This window comes from Episyrphus balteatus, chromosome 1 (genome assembly GCF_945859705.1).
Source record: "Episyrphus balteatus chromosome 1, idEpiBalt1.1, whole genome shotgun sequence".
Classification (NCBI taxonomy): Eukaryota; Metazoa; Arthropoda; class Insecta; order Diptera; family Syrphidae; genus Episyrphus; species Episyrphus balteatus.
In genome coordinates this window covers 20,480,112-20,506,928 of record NC_079134.1, presented here as the reverse complement: position 1 = coordinate 20,506,928, position 26,817 = coordinate 20,480,112, and the positions used below count along the sequence as shown (strand labels likewise).

Genomic DNA, 26,817 nt, shown 5'->3' with positions numbered 1-26,817 from the left:
GCACAAATATTTTAGTTAAAAGCGATTAAATCGTTTTCGAGTAATTCAGAAATAACGGCTCAATAAGTATTTTGTTTTGAAAGTACGAACTCAGTGGAAAAGAGATAAATCTGTCACAAGCCAACTCTCGGGCAGATCGTGCTTCTCTATTGCTTGTTCCCCTCTCGCATGCATTTTCAGGCTGAAGCGGAACGTGACACTTTTTCGTGTGAGCATGTTCATAGATTTTTAAGATGTTATCTCAAGTCAAAAACTTGAAAATTACAACAACAAAATTGTATCTGTACCAAATTTCAAGCAAATCAGCTCATCCGTTTAGGCCCTTGTTTTAAGTACAGATGGATGCACAGACTAATTAATAAAAGAAAACTACATTTTTGGACTTATAAACCTCGAAATTTGCTTAGGTACACAAAACCAATACTCTAGACCCTAAAGCTAGTTAAAATACTCAAAGTGACAAAGGCAATTACAAGGCCAGCAAAGAGACACCCTGTATGAGAATTTGATTTTTTTGTGTCTTTATTTTAAAAATCATGATATATGGCTTTACATCTTAAAGATTTTGCTTTTCGCTAAAGCTTTAAATTTCAAGTGGTCACTCTGGCGTATGTGGAACATTTTTTTTAAACTTTAAAGATAAAAAAAATATTTCTGCAGCCAATAACGCAATAACATCAAATGATCTTTAACAATTCAATGATCTTTTACATAGCATATCAGGCTTAGTTTTTTAAATGTGGCCTTGAAATAATTGGCAAATGTATCGCTTACCATGATGAGAAACATTTGACCCTTATAACCTAAAATCATCTTTACCCATCTTAAAGATATAAATAGGTAATTTATATAGTCTTTAAAAATTTTCAACTTTTCGTAAGCAACAAATTTTTCAATGATAAATTGTACTAATAGTAGAGTAACTAAAGCAAATTATTAGGGAACCCGGCCGAACAGCTCTGATTTTGACGATTTTTTTTTTCAAACGTAGGTAATTTAAAATACTTTAAAGTCTATAGATTAAAAATTGCCGGTGTTGCCGTATTGTTTTTTAAAATTAAAATTACATTTTTTTTTAATAAAACCATTTTTTTTGCTTAAATTTCATAAAACAAATGATGGCAAAAGATTCTCTAGGTAATTTAAGGAAAATATATAAAAGGCAGTAAGGGACAATCTTCCAACCTTTAAAGCGATAAATGCAATTTTCTAACATTCTGACCTCAAACACAAAAAAAATATTTTGAAAACAACGGCAACACCTACAATATTTTAAAATACATTTTAAAAAAGCCAGAAGGTCATTCTTATCTCTTAAATTTAAATCCACTAAATTTAATCAAGACTTTTTGAAAAAATGGTCCTCAAACTCAGAATTAAAAAAACAATGTTATTAGAAAAATTTAAAATGACCTTTTCCCAAACTTTTCCTAATAAAATATGAATTTATTTAAAAAAAAGTTTTTGGCCATAAATATTATCAGTTGAATTTCGAAGCAAAAAAGGTAAAATATATCACACTTTTGAAAAAAAAAATGAAAAATTACTTCAATTTCAATTGTTTTTTTTTTTATTAAAACTGAATGTTTGCATTGAAATAATTAATTTTCTCAAAGACTGTGGTAAATAGGAACTTTAAATTTTTGCTATTTAACTTTCAACAGTAAGGGTTATTAAATGAATAAAAAATAATTTCATGTTTAGATGTTGAACTTTAAAAGAAAAATAAGTTACAGTTGTTTTTCAAAACTTTTATTAAAAAAAGTTCTTCGAAAATGAAATACTTTTTTAATTTTTTTCATAAACCGTAATACATATTGACATTTCCTTTTACAATTTGAAATCATAATAAATGCGGCCAAAAAAATTTGAAAATAAATGCATTTTATATTACGACCAAGTTTAAAAAACGACATGTTCAAATTTTTTCAATATTTTTTTTTTTTTCAAAAATCTGAGTTCAATTACCATTCTTTCAAAAGCCGTTCATTCAATTAACTTAATTTTAATTTTACATATATGACTAAGCTTCTCGCTTTTAAAAAATGTATATTTGAATATTGTAGGTGTTGCCGTTGTGTTCAAATATTTTTTTTTTTGTGAAGTCAATTAATAAGAAAATTGCATCTATCGCTTGAACTATGAAAGATTGTCCCTCACTCCCATATATTTTTTTTCCCTGAATTTCCTAGAAAATCTTTTGGCATCAATTAATTTATGAAATTTAAGAAAAATTTTTGAAAAAATTTGTTTTTGTTCACAAAAATCTTCAATTAAATTTAAAAAATCAAAACGGCAACACTGGCAATTTTTAATCTATAGACTTTAAAGTATTTTTAATTACCGACGTTTGAAAAAATCTAAGCTGTTCGGCCGGGTTCCCTAATATTGCCAATTTTTGAGCTTTAGTTACTCCACTATAAGCGACAAAAAGATAAAATTTTGTTTTGTTCCAAATTTGTATTCAATTGCTAAGATAGAGAAAAAATCAATTTTACAACAATCGGATATAGCTTATTCCTTTAATAAAACATTTAATAGAGGAATAAAACTATCTGCTTCTTTCAGAGACAAATAAAAATTATTCTAAGAAATAATCCCAACAAAAATATTGTGTCAATTGTCAATACAGCAGAACACAAGAAAACAAAAACAATTATATGTAAATAAAAATGAAATTTAATTTTGAATATTTTTGAATTTCACATTTTTTTTTTTTTGTTATTCTGTAGAATAGATTTTTCTTGAATGAAAAATGCAATGTTGTTATCTGATTGTTTATGAGTCTAATAACTTTATTCGTCAAACAGTTAACTGACTGTTTATAAGAAGATTGAAAAATCGGCTCTAAATGTATAACCTTTTTGTTTAGAATATTTTTGGAGAAAGGCACTTAGTTTCACATTCAGAAATTATTATTAAAACAATATTATTCTTAGTTTTATTAAGTATAGTTTTACGTAAACACCATGAAGTGTTTAAAGTCTTTCACTTTAAATACCCCGAATAGAAAAAAAAGCTTATTGTTTATTTGAACCAAAGACATTTCCTTAACCGTTTAATCCTTTTTGAAATTTCAATCGCATTTAACTTCATAAAGGTTATTCGGTCAACAACCGCTTAACAACATACATTTCTGCAAAGCAAATATCAAATCTACATTCACATGTATCACAAACTCAACTCTATCTTACCCTCCCAATTGCCTAGGCCTACCCATCGCAAAAATGGAAAATACCTTGAACAATAGTTAAACAATTTTAACGACAGTTCAAAACTTTTGCTTCCGCCTTTGCTTGCTAGGTGTAGGCTATATAGAAGAAGGCATTAATGTCGCTATTGAAACTTACTGGAAGGACTTTCTATTCAAAAGAAAAATACTTCAATGTTTAAACTTTATCTGACAATTTATTTCTTTTTTAACTTTCCAGGATTGGCGACAACGTTCAAATGGAATCTATGCCCTCGAAGACGCACTTCGTTCTTCTGAAAATCTAGCTCGTGTTCAACCCTGTCTGGACTCCTTACTACGAACTTTACTCTCCTCAGAGAAAAACCCCGAAGTGGCAGAAGAAAAACGACGTGTACTAATGAACCTGATATCACGACTTCCTTTAGATAATCTCGAGGATCGAACTGTACAAATCATCACCGGTCTCTGTCGACAAGGTGGACCGGGGGCAAATCGTGCCTCGAAGGCGTTAATGCAACGCCTACCACCGGCTGTCATTGTCCTCAAATTGATATCGGACGAATTTTTGCATGCAAAGAGCTCAAGGGTATGTGTCGCCAATATGCTCCAATTGCATAAATAAAATGGACGTTTCATAACGTCCTTTCATTAAGTTTTTTTTTTTTTTGTTATTGGCGAGGAGTTGTTTTACTAATTAGTCTTTGTATTTGTATTTTTTTTGTATTTGTTGTTGTAGTTTCGAGAAAACGCACTACAAATGGTGATGTATGCTCTGATGACCTTCCCCAGTACCTGTTTCGATACCAATACCTGCGTAACAAGTGCCGCTTTGGCAGCACTGGATCGCAAGAAGCGGGTCCGACAAGCAGCCTTAGATGTCCTTGCGATTCTGGGACAAGTGACGTCTCCTCGGGTGGTGCTCGAAGTTGTACAAAATATCGCCGCCTCAAGGGAGAATGGAAATGAGTTCTTTGCAGCCGTTAAGGCGAGACTATCACGCAAGCAATTACCACTTGTCAGTCCAGATGGAACAGTTCAGTACACACTGAGAGTGCCATCGCCCCAGTCGCAAGAAAGAACATCGCTAGCCAATATGGGTTCGGACTTGGAGTGGATTGCATCGGGTGTGGGTTCGGTGTCGCCAACATCGCTAAAGCGCAGAGCCCACAAATATCGCAATCAGCAAAGTTGTTGCCAATCTTTCAATAATTACTCTATGAATAGGTAAGCAATTGACAGACAGACAGACAGAATGGTTTTTTGCATGTGAATTTGGAATTTGACACCCATCAGTTAAAGTGCCAACATAAATGACATGAGTGTCCACTTCTTTGGTATGGCGCTGGCATCGATTTTAAATATTCTTTTTTTGTTTGTTTTTTTCTTTTTTTTTATTTTGAGGAAAATAACCTCGTGCAAGGAAAAAAGTAAAGGGTCGATATTTTTGTTTACCCTTTTCAGAGAGTCTTATGCATATACTTTCTTTGTTGATGTGTCGTGCTATTTAAATATTTTTGTTGCAATTTTAAAAAATATTTTAAAGCTTATAGAGTCAGCAAGAAAGTGGCACTTTATTGTTGGGGTTCTTCCAAATTCATGAGAAATATTTTATCTTGATTGAAAAATAACCGCTATTTATTTTATTTTCTTATATTTTTTTTTTTTTTTTGTTGAAATAGTCATGAAGATTCGAAGAGATATCGTCCACCACACGAAATGCTTGCACTTGGAGTTGAAGTTAAGGATATAAATACGGATTATGCCACATCTGTAAGTTGAAGTTCATTGTTATAGGTATTTATAATCATAATTGGTCAAGGTGATATAAATTATACAGAGTTAAGAAGAACTTTAAGAGTTGTATTGAAATGAGTCTTACTTTATCCCAAGTTCCCACTTAAATTTAGTGCTTGTGAGTAACTTTATGTTAATTTCGTTTTAAATAAACTAGAAAATTAATCACCGTAGGCTTTATCATTTTTTAAAACTCAAACAAAATACAGTTGACTCCATCTAAGTCGAACTTTCAGGGGACTCGAAAATCGGTTCGAGTTTGAGGGATTTATTTAATATTTTTTCTTCAAAATTGTTCATTAAAAATGGTGAAAAAGTTCGACTTAGAGGGAGTCGACTGTATTTTTCCTTCCAGTCCTTTAGTTTTTGAAATAAATCCAAACCATATTGTATTTTAAGTAGGAATTTAAATGAATATTCATATACTCATTTCAAAGTGAAGTACTTTTGTAATATGTCACTTTTCGTTGATGGTTTTCATTTAACATGTCACAGTTGCACGCATATTTTTATCCCACCTAATAGTATGCGCAAGTAAATGTTAATATTAATATTTTTTATTAATGTAAAATAACATTTCACATTAGTCATAAAAATGTTTCTTTATTTTTTAACAAAAATTGACATACACTAGCGACCTAGATTAGTTTAAGATAAAACAAGGATATTTATTTGAAACCTATGAACATTTCTCTGATAAAATAAAACAAATATGATCAAAAATTATTTGCTTAGCCGATATGGATTACAAATTTTACGTTCCCAACTTAGGCTGACACTTTGTGTTTATCTTAGAAATTGTTACTAAACGCTAATGTATTGCGCACACAGAAAATTTGTACCTCACATGGTTTTTTTAGCTTTGAATTTTCCACCAAAAAAAAGTATGAAGTTATCGGACAAAATCTTTGCAAAAAACCATGCGGAAATCCGCTTAATTTAAGGAGGGATCCGCTTAGTTTTATGTGGTCTGTTTTCTCTGTGTGGAAATTCATTTCAGGAGTAATTATTGAATACCAAAAGCTAGAAGTTAGATAGAAAATTGAATCAAATGCTTTGATTAAGTCTGCGAAGATAGAAGGTATTTACATGATAACCAGACAAATCTACTCTTTTATACAAAAATTTTTAAGCTCATTTTGGAAAATACGAACTTTCCAGCGAATTTTTGGATTTTTCGAAATGGCTGAGGTTGATTTTATTCACTCAAAGTTGAACACATTTCGCGAATTTTTACTTTCAACTTGAAAACTTGATTTCATTCACTAAAAATTGACAATTTTAAATTTAAATTTTCAAAGCTAGAGTTTGTTAACTTTAAATTTTTAAAAATTTTCAAGCAAACTTGAGATTTTACTTTTATTTTACCACTGTTGATAGCGCGAATTTTTCCTTGTTTATATGCAACTGGAATCAAATAATTTAAGTCAGGTGTTTCATGAAACTTTTTTTTAAGTGGATCCAATTAGGACAGATACTGAAGTAAAAGAATTAGTATTTTCTTTCAATCTTAAAAAGAAAATTAAATCGACATTGCATTGTATGTAGGTACATAAATCGATATATACTTTTTTATTGTTTCCAAAGTGGATCTTCGCTTTTTTTTTTTTGATTTGATTTGATTTGATTTGTTTATTTCATCAAGCAGAGTAACATCTCTTATAGACTAATTTTTAACAAATTAATGTAAATAATATTAAATAATATAAGTAAATAATGATAATATATACAACTATAAATATAATTTAAAATTTAAAAATTTAAAAATACAAATACATACAATTATTAGAAAACTGAGGTGGAGCAGATAAATAACAATAAATATTACATCAATTTAAAGAAAACTATTGATAATATTGTAAGACCATCATCAAATTCTTTTTGAAAAATTCCCTGGATATGTTTCCAAAAATATCAATATTATCAATTGCAAGGTTTGTTTCTCTTATACAACGTGCAAGAGGTTCGTTTCTACCATAATTGGTTCTGTAAAAATTTTCACGAAAATGAAAATTAACTCGGAGATTTCTAGATGGAAAATAGAAATTTATACGCTCCAACAACTGAGGACAATTAGAATGGAAGTTGATTAAATCTTTGATAAACATTATGCAAAAATATTTTCTTCTTAAATCAAGCGTTTGAACATTGAAAAGCAAGCATCTTGTTGAATATGAATATATACTTATACATAATTGACTTTGTTTCATCTTTCAAATTTAAATGTAGCCAAAATGAGAGCTTAGCCTTACAACACTATTAAAAACGAAATAATACCGCATATTCAGAATTTGGCTTTATATCATTTGACCTTATTTTATGTTACAACCTTTCAATATGAAATGAACGACTGAATCGTTTCCTTAAGTTGCTTAAATTTTAAATTTTTTTTATACAATTTTATGTACAATGTTATTAAATTCCATGTGTCGCATGTAAGAAACACGCCAAAACATTTAAAATTTAAGCTCAAATAATGGTACAAAAAATAACCAAATTTCAAAATGGTCAAAATAAAGCAAAATGGGTATCAAAAGATAAATATTTTTGTGCAGAATCGCCAATGATTTAGACTTTTAAAATAGAGTTTTTATTCTCACTCAGTAGGAAAATTCCTTTCATTTGACACTAATGTTTGATGTGGTGTTTTTTTAAATCGTTAATATTTTAGTATGACGTTTTTTGGCCGCCATTCTGTCTGATTAACCAAAAAAATAAAAAAATTTGTTATTTCATAATTGAGTAGAAAATTAATTATCGTTTGATACCTAATACTATATCTCTATATTTTAAGTATTTTGAAATTTTCTAATTTGTTTAACCATTATCGCTTAAACACCATATTTGTCCCAAACTCCAGTACAAATGTTGTATGCTGATAAGGACAAGGAGCGTCTCACCATTATTATTTCGGCTTCAAATGCTACTCCTCATCAGGTTCGATTATTCAGTACATGTTTTGCACCTCAAATGCTATTTTTACGGTACTATTACTATTCAAACTCTCCATCAATTTATTGCTGCTAATAAATGTTTACTCGAAGCAATATTGTTATGGCAGAATTATAGATAGCCCTCAACATCCTCGATAGTATAGTGGTCAGTATCCCCGCCTGTCACGCGGGAGACCGGGGTTCAATTCCCCGTCGGGGAGATATTTGATGATATTTTTTTATTTTAATTAAAAATGATTTTCACCCATCAGTTGTGGACTTTTTATTGTTGATTTTGAATATCAGTAAAATGTCATTTCTTATTTAATGTCATTTCAATGTCAACAATTGAAAATTCGGTTTGCGTTCGGCTCAACAGAAGCTGGGCAGCGCTATTAATCGTACACGTACAGCTGATCTACCTTGATAAACAAAAAAAAATACCGACTTCCTTTTTTTAAGTCGGTAAAAAACATTAAATCATGTATCACTCGAGAACAAAGCGAATACAAGAAAACTAAATAACGTTATACTAAATAACATAATTAAATATATGTACATACATATATAATGTATATCAAAATAAAAAAGTTACTCATACACCACAGTGACCATCAACGTAAAAACGACGCCACATAGGAGTATTGTCATCAAAAACCTGGCCATAATTATTTTTCGTGGTTTTTGTTATTATTTCTGTTTAAAATAAGTATTCCTACAAGAAAATACAATATAAACCTAGTTTTTGTTATTTTTATTTTTTTACCAAAAACTAAAAAAATTGATTAATGGCCTGTACTCCGCCTGTCTCAAAATTTTTTCCTCATCCCTAATAAGCAATTCTCAGTTTCTTTTCTCTCTTCCCCAATCTTAATTAAGATCACCCAAAATAAAATACACTAATAACATCAGTAAATTTAATTTAAAAATAAAGAACGTTGCATAAAGTAAGGAGTATTTTCTATCAGAAAGTGAAAAACTAATTGACCCTCGATTCTCTAAAGAGCACCTAAGAGCACCCAATTTTTGTTGCATTGTGTTAACGAATATATAAACTAACTCATAAGTTTCAATTCATCGCAGAATAACGGGGTATACTAAAACAAAATCATTAAAGTTCAAATAATAACTTACCAAAAATATCAAGTTTTTAGATACTAGTTCTAAGTCCGAATTAAAATAGAAAAAACCATCTAACATTTTCAAAACTTTATTAATATCGTTAATAAATAACTGAAGAAGAATTCTCCATTTAAATTTTTTTAGATTTCTATCACAACACTTCGATATCGCATATAGAATAACACTTACCAAAATACTTCGAATTCAAATAAAAATGAGGTAGATGTAGCAGTTAACATTGAATTAATTTTTTAAAAGACACGATCGAAAAACAAAAAAATGAGTGCAGCATATTGTCACAGGTTTATTTTACACTCACTTTGCCAAACTTTTTGGTGTCAATTTTGATATTCAGAAAATCGACTTATGACCAGGTTTTTACTGCAAATACTCCTATGTGCGGAGGAAGCAATTCAAAAATATTTTTCGCTATCTAAATAATTGACCATTCAATAATTCTCATTGAAATTGTACTAACAGAAGTGATATGATGTCGCAGAACTCATGTCCCAAGTGAGAAGTGATAAAGTAAATACCTAACAAGCAAGTCCAAAATGAATCATCAAACAATAATAGTGCTCAAAGTTTTTTCAGTACCACAATTGAAGATACGCAGGGTTGCGTTTCAGTATAATTTTAAAACAGTTTTAAATACCTACAACAAAATAAATGTTATTTTCCACCCCTGCTTCAACACAATTTGCAGGTTTCGCTTACGTTATGCAAATGTTTTAACAAGTAAAACAATTTTCTTTATTAATATCACGTGTAAATCTACACCCTCTTTTCTTTTCTTAATGTCCTTTTCGAACACACTTTCTCAAAATCTCTTTCTTAATATTTCAAAATCATATTCACATGTAAATATTAAAATTTGAAATACCAACGTATTCCTTACTTCTACCAATTAATCGAAAAAGTCGCTTTGCATACTTGTTTCGATTAAATATGCTACACGCAAGTTGAATACCTACTTCTATTTCCAATCTAATTCTTATATTTTATGCACTCTCTTGTTAAGCTCCGTTTTCACATTGAAATTCATCTGACAAATTTTCAGTCAGGTGCGACAAGATATTACAAAAAAAAAATATTTGTATTTTCCAAGACATTTGTCATCCAAACTATGCTTTCATCATGGTCGCCCCCACTCGCACTTGTATAAGTACTCGTCCACAACATTTTCTATTGACCACACAATCGCGTGCATTTTTGAAGTAAATATCGATTTTGTCACCCGGTCACGTAATAACGCAATAATTTCTCTAGAATTAAACTCGATAAAATCCAGTGGAAAACCACAGGTTAAGTCTATGCCTATATCACAACATCTATAGTGTATTTGTTGGTAAAGGTACAACATTTTCAAAATGGGTGACCCCTTTTAAATGGAACACACCGACGCGACTATATGATGACGGCCAGTCTTGTTCTCTATATCCTTTCTAATTATATCTACATACTAGTATACTTATATGTTGACTCCGCGGCATGTCTGCATGTTAATTGCGCCCAATATCTGCAGTTGGTTCGGAACTGTTGTTTGAAAAGGACTTCTCAAACGGATACACCACCCAATTCAAAACAAATATATTTTTGCATATAAACCTTAATTTTTCAGGACTTTTATACTATATTCGAAAAAATGGTTCAACTGTTTTTGGCATATCGTCTAATTGGCTGGCTCCCGGTTGTTAATCTAAATATGGTAAAATCGGTGAAATCGAAGTTGAAATCCTTTGATTCTTTAACTTTAGTGAATTTGAAAAATTTGCACCACACTAACTTTGTGTGTTTTCTATTCTTTTCTTTTTGCAGGACGACAATCATTCAATGGCTAATAACAACAACAACAATAATAACATACAATATGTCTTGGGAAAAACCGTACCGCTGCAATACACGTCAATGAAATCGATGAAAAATGGTGGTGGAGGTGGCACCACCAGCAACAACGGTGGCGGTGGTGGTAAGTTTAAGTCCTAAAACACCTTTTGTTCTTTTTGTTTTGATGTCATAGTTGCATTTGAAATGTAGGGAAATTAGGGGTAGAATGGGTAAAGAAAAAAAAAATTAAAATTTCAAGTTTGAGTGAAAATTCAACCTTAGATTTCACAAAGTTAATTGATTAAAAAAAAAGTCAGGTGTGAATTCACGCGTGGTAGAAGTGAAACCTTAAAAAATAATTTTTCTTGAAAAAAAAATACACCAAAGCTTAAAATTTTTCCTAAAGAATGAAGCCATACTTAAATTTTTACAATGAGCAAAAAGTATAAAAATAATTAATTCAAAACAATAATTTTTTTTATCTTTTTTTTCTAACACCATAAAATACATTTTTGTGTGACAACTTGTAAGAAATTGTATATCATCTGAAAGCTTATTGTTTTAGATAAAACTATTTATATCAACCATGTCTATACAACGTCTACAAAAAGAGCTATAATTTTTTTAACCCAATTAGTTCATAAAAAAATCAATCTTTTTTCTCTTCTAACACCATTAAATCCATTTTTTTAAATAACAACTTAAGATGAATTTTATATTATAGCTTATTATTTCACCTTTTATATGACGCTCCAATCATATTTCTACGATACCTACAAAAAAAGTTTGAGTTTTTTAAGGGCCAACAACAAAATTTAACTTTTTTTTGTCACAAGAACCAAAGTATACTTTTCTAGTAGTTTTTGGGGTGCTTAATCCGAATCTGAAATCAGAAAAATTTGATTGGCCTCCGTTTTTGAAATATTACTGTTATAAAATATTAAAAAATGTCATTTTGGCTGTTTTCGAGGTTCTGTTTTTATGTGGAATAATTCATTAAAAACAAATTTGTAACGGTGATTATAAAAACAAATATTCTTCTTTTAAAAACTGTTTAAATTTTCCCGATATATCTTTTATTGCTCGAGATATCTTAAATTGCAGTTAATAAGCCAAAGATACACTAAACTCAATCTGAAGTTTAAGTCACTGGTCACAGAATTTTTGCCACAAGAATCAAAATATACTTTTCGGAAGGTTTTTGGGTTTTTGAACTCGAATCCGCAGTCAGAAAAATTCTATTAGCCTCCGTTATTTAAATATAACCGTTTTAAAAAAAACCTTTTTTCTGCATTTTATAACGGTAATATTTCAAGAACGAAGGCTAATAGAATTTTTCTGACTGCGGATTCGAGTTCAGCAACCAAAAAACCTTCAGAAAAGTATATTTTGGTTCTTGTGACAAAAAAAGTTTAATTTGGTTGGCCAGTGCTGTTTCTGAGTCAAAGACCGCAACTTAAATTTTAAATATCTCGGGCAGCAAAAGAGATATGGGAAAGATTTAAACATTTTTTGAAAGAATAAGACCAGTTCTTATAGGCACCAATACAAATTTATTCATAATGAATTACCCCACATAAAAAACAGCCAAAATGACGTTTTTTGGCATTTTCTAACGGTAATATTTCAAAAACTTCAGATTCGAGTTCCGAACATCCAAAACTACTAGAAAGGTATATTGTGGTTCTTGTAGCAAAAACCTCGTTGACCAGTGTAATTATAGTTTATTCTATAACCTATCTACAGTACAAATTTCATTCATCTATCTATTAAAACAAAAAAGTTATAATCAATTGATTTTTCCTGTCGCTTTTTCGTTTCATCGTGTTTCAAATCACTACGATACTAAAGAAGTTTTCACTTCAAAAATTTTATTTTTCCACTGTTCTTCAGTGTGTGGCATGGTTAAAAGTTGAGGAACGTATTTGAACTTCTATTGTAGAAGATAACAAAGAACTTTTCTATGCACATTCCACACATTTAAAAATAATGTGTTTTTATCGAAGAGTATTAAGTTTTTGATTATATTAACTTTGTTTTATCATTCGGTCCACAATAGTAGAAATAAATTTGAGGTATCTACCGTGTTAAGCTGAGGAACGATTTTAATTTTATAACTTTTAAAACCGATTTATTAGCCAATCTTCTAACTAATTTGGCTCTGCAACTTCACGTAAAATATATGCAAAAAGAAATAATTTGTAGTTCGTATTTATTTTCAGGTGATTTAATAGTAACTGTAGCAAATTACTTTAGATTTTGAAGAAATTTTCCACATTTGATAGCGATTTATCAATTTATAAATTTTGTTTTTGTTTAACCATCTTCGAAGACTTAACAGTTTTAACTGAGTCTCACTAGCTTCAACTACGTTTTACAAGAAGTTTCAGCAGCTATTAACTTGCTTTAGCTGTAATTTAACCCTCTGTCGGCACACGGGTGCGTATTTGGCAGGAAAAAAATAAAATCTGGTCACAAAAAACTGTCTTTATAAGGGTGAAAGTACATTTTTCTGGAATTGGGAATACAATATTCGGATTTCTTGGAAAATTCTACATCAATTTGATATATGATTCTCTATAAAATAGTGAGACCGAAAAAGGTTCTAGCGACATGAAAAAGTATAAACCAAATTCGCAAAAAAGAGGTGTGCCTACAGAGGGTTAAGAGTGTCGAATGCGTTTTACCATTTTCGGTTGCTTGTCAGCTTCAGCTACCATTTACAGTTTAGGATGGTGGTTCACCAGCTTTCGCTACGATTTAACAAAATGGACTGCAACTTACCAGTTCTGAAGCAACTACAGCCTACAAAATGGAAGAACATAAAAAGAAAATTCCAATTGGGGAATACAAATTCCCCTAACATTTTTTTCTATCTATCTGCCACTGCCATTTAACAGTTTTGAGATTTTAAGAGTTGTTTAGAGGGACACTTTATGTGCTCGAGATAGGGTTTTCCTAGCCCATTGCCTTCTTAGACCAAAGAGGAAAATGAGCGTGTAAATGCTCTAAATCAGGTAATCGCGTACTTTTTTACAGCTCCCAAGCTACAGAAACCTTATTGGTCTTAAGTTAAACTTCCTTCACTTCACTCAAGTTGGCAAAGTGGAATTGTAGCCGTTCATCATGCAAGTTGAGCTTTACAATCTACCTGAGGAGTTGAGCTCGTTAAAAGATTTATTTTTCAAACCCTTAACATTACTTGCGACTCCTTGAGTAGTTCTTTTTACCTTCTTGAAAATATTCCCAACTTCATTATTGGAATTGTAAGGTGCTTCTTCTCATAGCCCGAGGTATAAATGTCGTTGAAATTCAACTATACAATTTGATAACTTATTGTTCTTAATAATTGCACGTTTTTAAACTAAAAACAAAGGAAACGAAAATAATGTGGATAGTGTTGTAAACTTTATGAATCACTGCTGGAACTCAATGCAAATTTGGAGCCGGAGTCGTTACTGCTTTTTGATGATTTTTGGTATATTTGTAGTTTAAAAACACATCAAATTTCTCAAAAAAAAATTTTTTGTTCACTTTTATTTTTGTTATTTACATATTTATTCACTTTGAATTGAAAAACTATCAAAAAAATTATCCCCAAGTAATTCACGTCAAAAAATGGAAACGTCACATGTGTCGTACGTAAAAGTTAAAAATTGGTCAATTCTTCCGACTTCGACTGCGGCTCCGATTCCAGTTGCGTCGCGTTGTGTTCGTACATTTGCATTTGCGTACATTGAATACTTTGACAGCTATTAAAGTCAATCTTAATGTGAACATAGACAAGTTTTACAATCAAATTCATAATAAACATTATGTATACTTTAAAACACCAAATTTTAAAAATATAGAAGTTCAAAGAAAATAATAGCCATACATTCTGATATTTACGTTCCACAACAGCCGGTATGAACTAAATTTCATTTTACTTGAGAAAAATAAACTCTTCATAGTATAGACCTCTGTCATTTCCTTGCTAGTCTAGGGATTTTGGTTTTGTTTTTCAAAAATCAAAAAATTTAGGTAAGTCTTCAAAAAAAGTTTCAAATCATCGAAATTTCAAGCTAATGTATTATATATTTCTTGATTCAAGAATGGTCACGAACATAGGAATAATTGTTCTATAACATATATCCCGAGTTAAAATTGACCTCATTTCTTTCCCAATCACGAATTCGGTGTTAGAAATAGTGTTCTAGAACTTTTTTTTGTATGTTTGTGTGGAACATATTCAATCAGATAAATATAAAATAGAGGGCCCAATTGTTGTATGTAGGTATAATATAGCTAGCCTATTAATTTTCCATTTGTTACATGATAACATTTAGGAAATATGAATAGATTAAATTCTTATACTCATAATACCTACTATTATTAGTAACCCCCAATTTACCCTATAAATTTTCAATCGTATAACAACGGTTTTATGTTTACAAACATTTTCTCTTTTAGTTGTCCCGGTTTTTCTAGCTCTACCGTGTATCCTTAATCATAACATTTCTAATGGCATTTTTTCCAGGTGAAATTATAGGTATAAATGGCAAAAGAATAGCAACAAAATCGTGCTCGGATTCTTCCGGAGATGGAAGAAGTTCTGATAGCACATATACAACCAGTAGCAGTGGTAACGGTGCAATTAACCTTAATGGACGCTTTGCAAGACAATCTGTCACTTCGAGGTACAAAATTATTCATTTAATATTCTCGACCCAATATCTAACAATAATAATATCGATATCTATTTTTTTTAATCTGGCCTAGATTCCCAACGATGGAACGTATTGACATGACCGGAAATTATTTGCCCAAACAAATGTATAAGAATCCATTTTTAATTTATAATACACGCAATCAGGTGCACCTTAATTCGACGTATCCGAAAGTGAATTACACAATGCAACAAAATCGTAAACATATTACAAGAACCAACCAACGGCCATTGTACTTTTCGAATCAAGGTTAGTAAAAAAAAAAAACAAAAACAAAAATGTTTAATATACACAAATGTGCATTGAACTTGTGTATAAATAGATTAGAATTTTAGTATGATGGAAATTCACTTATATCCTTTTTCCGCATTCTAACAGATACATTCGATGAAAGTTCATTCGGTGAGGAATGCCATGAATTTAAACCAACAGCCTACGCTGGTGGAGGAGGTGGAAATGGAAATGGAAATGGATATGGTCCTGGTGGTGCAACAGTAGAACATAATCATTATAACAACCATCACGAAACCACAAACGGCAATAGTAGACGATTTGTGAATGTGGAAAAGTTTATCCAAAGGTAAATTAGTAAAGTTTTTTGATTTGTTAACCATGGTTGAAAAGTTACTATCTACTTAAACTGTGTTTGGTTAGTTAGGGAATTGTTGCATTTTTTGAAAGTTTCAAAAATGTAAAGAGGTGCATTGAACTCATAATACAGATAGTTAAATGTTTGAGCCTACATATACTAGTGGATATGAACTTTAATCAACATACGGTTCTATTTTTTTTTTTTTGCTGGTATTAGGAATGAAATATATGGGTCTTGCTATATAATTTGGTACCATTATAAAATAGTTTTCTGTTAAATTTATCTATGGTATCATTTTGCATTTGGAAATGGCGTTCTCATCACGACAATTTTCAATTTGTGCAACTTGTACTTTTGGCAATTGAAAATTGTGGAAATACACAAATACACAATACACAACTAAGGTGCCTATGTCCTCATTTACACTCCTTTTCATCAAAATAGGTACACAACTTTTCAAATGTTCATTAATAGTTTGTCCCCAATAGTGGTGCGTGACCTTACAAGGTTTTATTGTTTTTTAATAGTTAAAGAAGTTAGGAAAAGCAACGGCTAAAATTATTTCAAAATGGACCACAACTTTCGCATTGTTTTTCTTGTAAAGTATTTTTTGAGGAAAAATCAACTTATTTTTTTCTTCATCAGAATAGGTACACCCTTATTATCTTTAATGCTTTTGTGGATTTCGAACAAATTTACCATTAAAACAAATAACTGGACTTTCATTTTGAAAAACATGGGTCGATTAAAATCGCTAAATTTTGGCGAAAACACCTTCAGAAAAAAACAAACATACCAGTACTGGTATGATTAAAAAAAATTACGAATTGTGAATATGCTCTATCCAGACTTCAGATACAAACATTCTGGGGTTAAAAAAAAAGGAATGGTGGTAAAAAAAATGCAAAAAAACACTCTTAGGCGAGTAAATTTTTACATGTGCTACCAGTTTTGGTGGATTAACGACAAGAATAAGAGTGAAAAACAGCTGTTATTTGTAATTTTAACACAGTAAATAGAATGGTAATTAGTCCCAATCTTCTAAAATGGCTGAATTTTAAAAAGACACCATTACTACACCAAGAACAGAATTGTATGCGTTTAAGGTTTTTGAAATACTTTACCACATGAAAAGTTGAGTGGTATTTCTTGTTATTTTTGGATCAACGAACATTTAATTTTGATGTCCTTGGTGAGTTAAACTATCAGTTTAACATTTTGCGAAAGGAGAAACCATTTTGAGACCAAATTCATTGTTAAAAAAGAAGTGTTAAGGCATGGAAGAAAGCAATCTACTACGATAATACAAATAATGAATTTCAAACGTGAAGAATGCATATTCAAGAAACTTTTCCTTAATTCTCTAGTATTTGTGAACCACAATACTGAATTTTTCAACAGGACCACGCCTCTTCCCACAAAAAATGCTCTGTAAAATATTGGGAGGAAGTGCAAAATTAGGAAGTACTTTAGTATCTGTCATAGAAAACAGACCTGAATCTTGTTGAAAATGTTTGAAAATGGCTAGCCCGTACCGATAAAATGTGTAACCGTCGATATTAAGACAAAAATATTTCCTAACCCACCGTTTAACAATTTAGGGAAGAGATTCAGATAGATTGCATAAAGATATTTAACAATGCAATTCCTGGACAGTTTTGTTATTTTTTATGAATAAAAACGCCACTATAAAAAAATAAAATAAGTAAAATACATTTTTAAGAAGAACTTGGTTTAAAATCAGTTCATGGACCACTTTCACATCATTCTCTATGTGTACCTATTCTGATGAAACAAAAAAATTACTCAGAAATGCTTTGCCATAGAGAAACAAGAAAAATAACCACACGTTTTGAATTATTTTTTTTTTTTGCTGATTCTACTAACATCTTAAGCAAATGATGAAATTATTATTTTTCCTACACTGTAAGTAAATAAAATGCACGACTGGGTCGCACGTACTTGCTCTTGTAGTTCACAGTATCTTTATCTTAAATATCTATTGGAAATTTAAGATTTTGTAGAAAAAAAATCAAAAAAAAAAAAAGCAAAAGTTTAAAAATTAATTAAAACTTTTTTTTTTTAAATGTTTTTAAAAATATTTTTTTTAACATTTTAAACTTAATGATCTCTGTAAATTTTAAATAAAATAACTAATGCTTTGATGAAATATATGAACTTAAAAAATATGTCAATTTTTGAAAAACGGCAACGCCATATTTCCGTTCTCCGCATTTTTTGAGAAAAACTAAAAACGCAGTTTTGTTAGAATCAATAAGAGTATTCCGCACACCAAATTTGATCGAAATCGTTAGAGCCGTTTTCGAGAAATTTGCAATACCTCGAAAACGTTATATGGGAGGTATGCGTTAAAATGGAGATATTAAAAAAAATAAAAAAAACGGGTCTAGGGAATTACGTAAAAATCATCTGTACCAAGTTTCAAGCAAATCCATCCATCCGTTTAGGCCCTAGCTCGATGTACAGATGGACGCACAGACGCACACACGCACAGACGCACAGACCGACGGACGGCATGACGAAAACCACTTTTTTGATCTTCTCCATCATCGTAATGTTGGTTTTGATTAAAACCTCGATTTTTTTTTTCTACACGAAACCAATAATTGCCCTATAGAGCAAGTAACAACGAATACTGAACATTTGAAAAGTTGTGTAACTATTCTGATGAAAAGGAGTGTATAATAAATTCTTTCATAAAAAGAATCATTCAAATCAATTAAGTAGTTCTTGAGTTTTTGTGAGGCTAACGCACAAAAATTGATTTTTTATATGTATTTCACTTTTTGATGAAAGAATAAAATATTTATTTTATATAGAGTGTCAAGATAATCCACTTCTTCTGTGGATAATGATTCAAACAAAAGGCTACTGAAATCGTTTTCAAAAATTTGAGGAGTTGTTTCAAAGCTCGTATTAAAAAAAAAAAAAACAGAATTAACGATAAAGAAGACGCTTTATGCGAGTACTAATTGAAATCTGACGGAGTCTTATTGAGTCTATGCTTCGTAGGTTTCGAGCTTTTCATTAAATCATGCTCACGGGACTTAATTCTTTTTTTTCGCATTTACTGATTAAAATAAGAGACATGCATCTTAAAAATACAACTTTTTTGGTAAGAAAAGCTCTCATTTCTATTTTATTCCATTTAATAATACTTAAAAACTGAAATTGAAATGGCTAAAAAACAAATAAAAATCAGTTTTTGTATATATTATTTTTAATGCCACTTATACACAAAAATTTTCATAAATTTGTACATGTCTTACAAAAAAAAATAAATAATATTATATAACGTTATAATGATTAAAATGTTGAAACTTTAAGGATTTTGGTACAGTGCATCATACTTTTTGGACAACTTTAATATTAAAGTATAATTAAAGTTGTCCAAAAAGTATGACGCACTGTACCAAAATCCTTAAAGTTTCAACATTTTAATCATATAACATTCAAATAATGCTGCATTTAGTTTTTAAACTATATATTATATACAGGTTGTCCCAAAAGTACTGGATCAAACGAAATAATGCTGATAGGCCAACATAGGGGCTCTCAGAATTTTATAACTTGTTCATCCCGAATCCTTACGTACGGTTTTCGATCAAAGTTCTTGTGAAATTTCGAAAGATCGCTACTTTGCAACAGTATTTTGTTCTCTCCGTCCATAATTGATTTTTGTTTTTTTTTTTTAATTCTTTCACTAAACCATTGCCTAGTAATTAGGAACAATTAATCAATCAAAATATTTTTTGCCATTTTGCTGCAAATTAATAAACGGTTCCAAGTTTGATGAAAACTCAATTTCTTACTTTTATTTGAGAGCAACACGGTGAAAAAAATTTGTATCGTGTGACAATGGTTTATTATTTAAAAAACTTGTCTTGTTATTGCAATTTTCAATAAAGTATTAAAGTTTCCAAAGTTGAAGTTATACCGAAAGATATTACAACTTGAAGTCAACAAAACAGGGTTTTTTCAGAGCTAACAAAGAAAAAGGTTAGATTTTTAGATTTAACGTTCTTATAAAATGTCAAAATGTCTTTTCTATAATTTGTCAAATATTAACTCATTTTTCAATTAATGTGTAATATAAGAAAATATTCACTGCAAAATCGACATCATGTCATACATCCAGTTTGTATACAAAAAGATTGATAGACAGCTATCGCAATTTATACACTACCATTTACTGAGACAGTAAATTTTGTTTGTTTAAATCAAACTAAATTGTCATGATTGGTTTGCTACTTGTTGGTTTCAGTACAACGAACTTTAACCTTTACATTTTATTTCCAGTTATGTATTTGTTTTGAATAAAATATGAACTGTTGAACTATCTCTCTCTTAATTTTACTAATTGACATCTACGTAGGAACCTAACTCTCACACGTTTCATCACTTAATTCAAAACAAACTCAATTTAAATATAATTATGTCCAGAGAAATAAAAGTCAATATAACACGTATACGCCACAGTGATTTTTACCTAAAACAAACTTTACCCTTAAAAAATATTTGAATAGTCTTAATTCTTCTTCATTAATAACTCAAACTATGTAGGTATTAATAAAAACTCACATACACACGCATACAATAATTTAAAAACCAACCAGAGTCGAAAATGTCAAATGTAGAATAAACGTAACTGACCCATATTCGCCAAATAAATACGTCAAGCACAATAAATGAAAGTTAAGTTAGGTTCCAAGGAGTGATAAATTAATAAATGACCTCGATTTGTAAATTTTAAGTCACGCCTCCACTTTCAAACCAAAAAACAAAAACAAAAGGTGATTATTTTGATTGATCATCATCATAAACCCCAAAAAGAGAATAGCTAAAATGGCACTTAAAAGTATTTCTTTTTTATATTCATTCTGCGTGTTGGTGACAAAAAACCTAGCTACCCTCTTGATTCCCAGCATTGAATTGTGGGGATAACTTTTATTTCCTCATTCCAGAAAAATAGTTTTTGTCCATACCATTGACTTTACTGCGCTGTGGGGCCAGGATATTTTCATTTCCCCTTTCAGGCAAAAGGTGACTCTATGGACTATTGTTGACTTTTACCACTACAACCTTTTCTTACTCAAAATGACCGCGCAATTGAACTCTTGCCTACACAGGGTGGTTATTTATGTCGAAATTATTGTGAATAAAAAATCTTCTCATGGGTTTGGTAACAGAATAAATAGAATTAAAAAAAAAAACGAATAGAAAAAAATTTATTCAATATACATAACAATTTTATTTCAAAACTACTTGTACCCAGTGGTACCGCTTTACTTCAATTGAAGTAGATCTACTTCTTTTTTCAAAAAAAATTAAAATTTTACTTCCTACTTCGCACCATCACAAAAATATCGAAATCTACTTCATTTTAAAATCTCTGTTCCAATCTACTTCAAATTATCAAAATATAAGCCAATTCTACTTCTTTTTGCAGAAAACCAAATATTTGACTAAAAATTGTTGTAAAATAATGTATAGAAATATATTTATACCGAAAATATGGAGTTTGAAAGAATTCAAAACTTTGGTTTTAGTTGTTTTTACTAATTAAATTATTTAACTTAAATAAATTTAAGAGAATAATTTTTTTTAATAGATTTTTATTAAAAATAGGATATTTTGAAATCTACTTCGATTTTTCTCAATCTATTTTCCATTTTTTCTTCAAATCTACTTCGACTTTTTTTCTGCAAGTGGTAACGCTGCTTGTACCTGGACGTTTAGGACGTGAGTACTACTCGCTCTTAGAGGAAGTGATTCATTAAAAAAATGTACATTATGTAGAATAATTTTAATGTAATGTTACAAGAAATTTCAAACAAATATCATAACAATATCAAATTTATTTTTAAAATTAGAACAAAAACTCTTCCTAAACGTTGGGACCTCCAAACAATGTAGTAATTTTTAAAATCGTAAAAACACTTTTTTATTTTTAGTATTTTTCAAAACAAATGATAAATTTGTTGAAAAAATAAGTATTTGAGTATTGAGAATGAAATTTAAAAAAAGGGTCTCAAAAATGTGTATGTATGTCTTTTTTATTTTATACAGTCTGAATAGCTATAATATTATATTTATTTTTTTTTTAAGGGCCAATTTTTCAATTGTCAGATAAACCTCAGATAGAGCTTATTCCTGGGAATAAAAGTTTGTTTTATATTGATATTTATTCTTCTGATAGTCTAATTGATGATTGAAAAAACAGGGCTAAATCAATTTTTTGAAAACAAGCTGATGAACATTTTATGAAATTTTGTTCAAATGTGTCAAATAATGAATTCTTAAGAATGGCATTCCATACTGTTTTTTTTTTGAAAAATTTTTGAATAATTTTATTTATTTAAAAAACAAAAAAAATTTCTTTGATTTAATTTAACTTTGATTCGAAGTCTAAGAAGTTAAAAAAAGATGGTGTTGCAATTTTAAGCACATGTTTCAAAACCAACATCACGATGATGGAAAAGATCGAAAAAGTGGTCTTCGTCATTCCGTCCGTCGCCGTCGGTCTGTACGTCTGCGCGTCTGTGCGTCCATCTGTACATCGAGCTAGGACCTAAACGGATGGGTGGATTTGCTTGAAACTTGGTGCAGACCCTTTTTTTATTTTTTTAATATCTCCTTTTAAATGCATATCTCCCAAATGACGTTTTCGAGGTATTGCGATTTTATCGAAATCCGCTCTAACGATATTGACTAAATTTGGTGTATGTGATAGTCTTATTGATTCTAACAAAACTGCGTTTTTTTTAGTTTTTTTTTCTTAAAATGCGGAGAACGGAAATATGGCGTTGCCGTTTTTTGCGTATATTTCATCAAAGCATAAGCCAATTTTATCAAAATTTACAGACAGCTATTTCTTATCATTTTAAAGTGTAATATGTAAAAAAAAATTTAAGTTTTTGAAAAAAAATTTTATAAATCAAATTTTTTTAAAACCTATATTTTTTTTATTTTTTTTTTCTCGAAAATTAACAAAATCATAAATTTCTAATAAATATTTAAAATATCGATACTTTAAACAACAAGAGCAAGTACGCGCGACCCAGTCGGGCATTTTATTTTAATATATTTTAAAACCAAATCTTAGGTTCTTAATACAAATCTTCCTCATGCAAATTGAAGTAATTTACTTTAAACTACAGTCGTGCATATTATTTTTTCCCAAATATGTTATTAATACTATAACATATAAAAACATTGTTGTTCTTTTTTAATAAACGTCAAAAACTACGGCAAAACATACTAATACAAATTTCAAAAGCATTATCAAAATATCATATCATTTATTAAAAAAAATATTTTTTTTTTTAAATTTGGTAAGAAATAAAGAAATGGCGTCTTTTGTACTAATTTTGCAGAATGTTTTCATAAGTACTTCTCACGTAGAAAATAAGATGATGTTCACTTTAAATCTCTACCTCTTAAAACAATACGATTTCTGCTTAAAATAAGTGGAATCCTCTTAAATTTTGTTAAATTGTATGTGCAGTTCATTTCGTGTCAGATGAAATGTAACTGAAAAAATACTTAGGTAGTAGGCTCTCCTACAAATTCATCATCAACTCATTTCATTTAAAGCTTAAATCCGTTTGAATGAAAATTTATTACAAAATTAATTAATCTAATAAAATTCTAAAAATAAAAATATTAAAATTATACCAACACTTTGTTTTTTTCAAAACACCTACAAATCTACCACACGTTTCCTGCAATAAATTTAATTATAAGCCTAACGAAAAATTCCATTCGATTTGTCACCCTGTGTGTTGACCATTTCAACCCTCATGGTGATGATCTAGAAAAAAGAAATATATAAATGCAAAAACTAATCCACAACTCACATGTAAATTTTCTTTCTCTCTGTTAACTCTTCCACCCACTATAGACGATTCAAATCCTGGAAATAACTCTCCCAACACTAAATCGCCTGAACAAAACTTTTGTCCCCAACCTCGTCATCCCTATAACACCGCCACCGTCCATTCACAACAATAACCCCAATATAATGAGAGGGTCCTTTTAAACCATAGTGACCACCAAGGCCCAAGCAGTCTGTGATGTTATTTAGTTCGCGACAAACGCGTTTCCTTTGAATTCCTGAATTTTTCTATTTTAATTTTTCTGTCTGTCCATTTCCAATTCTGTTCTGATATGTGAATATAATTTTCTTTCAATTTCAAAATTTAATTTAATTTTGAAAAATATCCTTTTTCCAAAATTAGTTTTTTTGTAATGAAAAATGAAAATAACGGAATATTTCGAAAGGACTCGAGTGAAATATATCCAAACAAAGGAATACTTAGTGGACAAACTTTGTTCGACCATCGAAAGTGTACCATATTGGTGTAATACTTATTGTTGTGTGTGTTGTTATCATCGCAAACGTAAATCGATTGGAATAATTCAAGAAAATAACCTGAGAACTGCCCAAGGAACTCCGGTAATACCAATAGCAATTGCTGATGGCGGCGACTTGTAAGTGTAATTATTGACAACTAAACGATGATGATGGACATTTTGAACTTTTAACTTATAATCAAAAGTCTAGAGAATATATAGATAAAATAATTAAATTCTCATGCGTCCCTTATACTACTGTTGCACTTTTAAATAAAGTGCGTGTGTATTTTTCATTTTGTGGAGGCTTCTTTTAAAATTTTAAAGAAAAGAAAAATAATAAAAACCTATTATTATCCTATTTGTCGCGTTTCTTCAAGTAAAAAACTAATAAAATGTAAGAGTTCGTGTGTTAAGGACATGTGTACTAATATTTGATAAGATATTTTTCTTCGATAAACATTTTTCATATCAGCGCAAGTAGTTTCTTAGAATCCTTCACAGTTGTTTGTTTTCGAGGATGTTTTTTTTTTTGTAGAAATAAAGTTAACCTTGTGTGAAAAGTTTCATGTTTTTTTACAATGGAATTTCCGAAGTTTGTTTGTCTAATGCAAATTTCTTTTATAAATTTTTATCAAAGCGAATTATTGACCAATACACAAGTTTCATTAAAAAAAAAAACCTGTAAATAGGAATTTGGATGTTTGGTAATACTTCAGACACACTTTTTCTTATTATTTCAGGCTAAAATGTTTTAAAGCGTTAATGGTGTAGAAGAAATAAATACACTTGTAATGAAATGAAACAGTGCGAATTAAAAAAAAAAAGTTATAGTCGGTCAGTTCTTTAATGTTTTTCAGTAAATATGCAATATGACGTAATTGGAAATTTTTTTTCAAAAATGAAGTAAATTCATCATTATTTTTAAATAGATACCCTAATTAATCTCTACTCTGTAAAATTTCAAGACTGTCATTAATTGAATATTTGAGGATTGAAAATTTGCACTTTGTCAGCAAAAATTTGAGTGCAGTGCCAAACGCGTCATATTTTGAGTTTTAACGTTTTTAACTTTAGAACAAATGTGAAAAACATAACGTTTCATACTCCATTAAAAAAAAAACTGGCTAACCCAGCAGAAGGCAGATGACAAACTGATAATGAACTTGTGCCGCTGAATTTATTCACTCTCCGTTATATTTAAAGACTCCATTAAGTATTAGAAATCTGTCAAATCGCATACAAATTTTAAAATTTCCCTTTTTAAATTGCAACTTTAAATTTAATGGAGTGTCAATAAATTTGAGCTTAAATACATTACCTAGTAGTTTGTTTCATTGTTTTTATTAAAAGTATTCTAAATAATGTGCTGTCTGAAGTTAGAAAGTCACGTCCGTTACATCTTATTTGAAAATATACTCAGACAGTACAATAATTAGAATACTTTTAATATTAATCACAGTGAAACAAATTTATTTACTATAATTGTTAATTTATTAAAATGCTTAACTTAGTGAATAGTTAAATAATCAAGAGCGAAAAACATACACAAATCTGCCTAAACCCTTTTATGGAATTACCCATATGTAAGTCAATTTTTGTATACCCATAAAAAGATGTTTAATGCCTTTTTCGCTATTTTTGTCGGGTTAAGAAGTAATAAGATTTTATTTTATTTTCAAAGGATAATTATTATATTATCCTTTAAAATAGGTTACACATACACCACAGTGACCCGAAGTTCCTCCTTTTATTAAAGGTGAATAAAAATGGTGAAAATCGATATATTTTTGTTTTTTTTTTTTTCTTATTTACGATTAATCTAATGAGAAATATCATAAAGTAACAGATTTTGATATAAACAGAGGGCTGCAATAAAACTTTTTGATTGATTGAATTGAAATTAAAATCCGGAAATAAATGAATACTTTAACGTTCTACAATAATTAATTCAAGCTAAGGAAATACGAAAATGGTAGGTCATTTTGAAGTTAATATTAATAAGCATTTAAAAACCAGATTTCAGAACTATTTATTCGCTCACCGGTTTTCAAAAAATTAATATTTCAAAAAAAATTTAATCGAAAAAACTGAAAAGATTATATTTAGCTCAATTCACATAACTTTCTTGATAAAATCTAATGTGAACTATATCAATATTTAAATTTAACGTTTTCAGTTTGAATGGTAAAAAATCCTGCTAAAAAAGTATTCTTAAAAATTTGGTTTTGAACTACTTTAAGATATAAAAAAAAATTAATAAAATCGGTT

The 26,817-nt window shown here is 29.7% G+C and overlaps 1 protein-coding gene and 1 non-coding gene across 2 annotated transcripts in view; both read left to right on the top strand.

The window, feature by feature from the left end:
- Positions 1–26,817, top strand: part of LOC129921179 (uncharacterized) — a 60,288-nt gene that overhangs the window by 30,393 nt on the left and 3,078 nt on the right. Inside the window, exons 2-8 of the mRNA XM_056002885.1 lie at positions 3,432–3,779; positions 3,930–4,417; positions 4,873–4,963; positions 10,861–11,011; positions 15,389–15,548; positions 15,631–15,827; positions 15,957–16,158. Coding sequence (XP_055858860.1) covers positions 3,432–3,779; positions 3,930–4,417; positions 4,873–4,963; positions 10,861–11,011; positions 15,389–15,548; positions 15,631–15,827; positions 15,957–16,158 — 1,637 coding nt within the window. The remainder of the gene's footprint in view (positions 1–3,431; positions 3,780–3,929; positions 4,418–4,872; positions 4,964–10,860; positions 11,012–15,388; positions 15,549–15,630; positions 15,828–15,956; positions 16,159–26,817) is intronic.
- Trnad-guc (transfer RNA aspartic acid (anticodon GUC)) lies at positions 8,070–8,141 on the top strand. The gene has a single exon. It is a non-coding gene; the product is annotated as a tRNA-Asp (tRNA).